Genomic DNA, 2,660 nt, shown 5'->3' with positions numbered 1-2,660 from the left:
ATAAGTTGTGAATTGGTCGTATAATGCAATGTAATACAGCAATTAAGATAAATGAGATAAGGCTGCTTATCACAACATGGGTCACCCTCTGAAAAATAATATTGGGGTACAAACAAAACTATAGAAACATCTGAATTGTGTGATACTATAAATATCATTATCATTTATTTATAATTTATTATCTATTATCTATTCATGTATGATATATTTTGCTTATAATACATACGTTTACTATTTATGGGCTTCCAAATCTTTTTTTTTTTTTCATCTTTAAGGTGTGCACTTTTATTGAACTGGTCTCAAGTCAGTGTACAGGTAAGCCCTGGCTGCCTCCACACCTTAGCCCACTCCCAGGGAGACCAAAAGCCTTCATACATCTCAAGTTGGGGGACAAAAAGGGGGCCATGATGGCTGACCATTCAAAATAAAACAAAATAAAAAAGTATTAAGGCTAAGATTAAAAAAATTTGCATTACATAATTTACACAAAAGCAATGCTGTCACCTCCCCTGTATGGACTCGGGTGAGGACTGGGCCATCCTCCAGGAGGAGGAGTGGGGCGGCTTTTGGGAGGGCGAAGGACTTCCTGTAACAATGCATCTCACTATATTTGGAATGACTATTAAAAAAAAGAACAATGTACAATCAAAGTCCTCGGCCATATTGTAGAACTTTGGGGATGCTCGCTCCAACCGACTGCTGTCACCTTCACCGTTCCAGTTTTTAAATCCTGAGTCAAAAGCGCCAAACTAAAAAACAAAAACAAAAGGGAAAAAAAAGCAACACAAAANCATGGATGCCACAGGATTCCATGCCCAGGAAAGAAGGCTGGAAGAGTGCCTCAGGGCAGCGGAATCGCTCATTGCCAATGGTGATCACCTGACCATCAGGCAGCTCGTAGCTCTTCTCCAGGGAGGAGCTAGAGGCTGCAGTGGCCATCTCCTGCTCGAAGTCCAGGGCAACGTAGCACAGCTTCTCCTTGATGTCACGCACGATTTCCCGCTCGGCTGTGGTGGTGAAGCTGTAGCCACGCTCAGTCAGGATCTTCATGAGGTCCCGGCCAGCCAGGTCCAGACGCAGGATGGCGTGGGGAAGGGCATACCCCTCGTAGATGGGCACTGTGTGGGTGACCCCATCACCGGAGTCCATCACAATGCCAGTGGTACGGCCAGAGGCATACAGGGACAGCACAGCCTGGATGGCCACATACATGGCTGGGGTGTTGAAGGTCTCAAACATGATCTGGGTCATCTTCTCACGGTTGGCCTTAGGGTTCAGGGGAGCCTCGGTCAGCAGCACAGGGTGCTCCTCAGGAGCCACACGCAGCTCGTTGTAGAAGGTGTGGTGCCAAATCTTCTCCATGTCGTCCCAGTTGGTGACGATGCCATGCTCAATGGGGTACTTCAGGGTCAGGATGCCTCTCTTGCTCTGGGCCTCGTCACCCACATAGGAATCCTTCTGACCCATGCCCACCATCACACCCTGGTGCCGCGGGCGCCCCACGATGGAGGGGAAGACGGCCCGGGGAGCATCGTCGCCCGCGAAGCCGGCCTTGCACATGCCGGTGCCGTTGTCAACGAGGAGCGCAGCGATATCGTCATCCATGGCGAGCTGGGTGGCGGGTGTGGACTGTCGGCGGTGGAGCGGCGAGGAGACTGTACTCGCAGGATGGACGCGGTCTCGGCAGTCCAAATCTTATATTTTTTAAAAATACATACATGTTTACATAAAAATACATAGTGAATATATCAAAACCAGATATGGGATGGACATTACCCACTAAGGAAAATTTAGAGATGAAATAAAGAAAAGGAGTTGGAAGTGGAAGGGCTTCAAATATGATATTATTATTAAATCTAGGTGGTTGATGGAACATAACAGGTGTTTATACTTTTCTATACATTTGATGTTTTAACATTAAAAAAGGGACTGGAAAAGAACTGGTTCCTCTTTTTGCTTATGGCTTTCACATTGTATACAAATTGTTATGCAATTAAATAATATATGTGGGGCTGATTTATTCCCTATTGCACATCAGGGATCAGCAATATGTAGTTTGAATCTATGTCAGACTCTCTTCTTTGCTAGAAAATGGGCTCCTCTAGGCCAGGAAGGCCACATGTAGTCCCTTTGCTTCACAAAAGTGCTGACTGAGGGGTGCAAGGGCCTGAATGTAGTCCAGCCTCTGCTCCTTCCGCTTGTCTTCTGGAGCAGGCCTGCATCCCTTGTGGGACTACATCCAACCAGAGCTGGCACCTTTTGTTAATTTTGGTGCCTGGGGAGGAGCCAGTTTCTAAGTTTCTAATTTCAACTGTGTCACAGGAATACCTTTTTCTTTTTTATGTATATTTATTTTTTAGTTATAGGTGGACACAGTATATGTGGTGCTGAGGATGGAACCCAGTGCCTCACGCATGGTAAGCGAGCGCTCTACCTCTGAGCCACAACCCCAGCCCCAGGAATACCTTTTTCTACTAGCACAGAGCCATAGTCTAGACTGGAAGCAGACCTCATTTAGGAGTTTAAGGTCACACCAGGGCTTTCTGGCTCTATTGTTAGCAATCTTGCCAACTCTTAATGTTGCTATCAGCTCAGCTTTGTTCCCTCCCCTCCAATTTGAGATAGAAATCACAAAGATACAAGCAAGGAATACCATCTGA

General features: G+C 46.3%; 1 protein-coding gene across 1 annotated transcript; it reads right to left on the bottom strand.

The window, feature by feature from the left end:
• Nucleotides 1–269: 269 nt before the first annotated feature.
• On the bottom strand, nt 270–1,682 carry LOC107158205 (actin). Its single transcript, XM_048814485.1, has one exon. It carries the CDS (start codon nt 1,603–1,605, stop codon nt 736–738), a length of 870 nt encoding a protein of 289 aa, XP_048670442.1. The 5' UTR covers nt 1,606–1,682; the 3' UTR covers nt 270–735.
• Between the last annotated feature and the right edge of the window lie 978 nt (nt 1,683–2,660).

The sequence above is a fragment of the Marmota marmota genome, unplaced genomic scaffold (assembly GCF_001458135.2).
Source record: "Marmota marmota marmota unplaced genomic scaffold, marMar, whole genome shotgun sequence".
NCBI lineage: Eukaryota > Metazoa > Chordata > Mammalia > Rodentia > Sciuridae > Marmota > Marmota marmota.
Note: the sequence above shows the minus strand (reverse complement) of the source record. Positions and strands in the feature narration are given on the sequence as shown.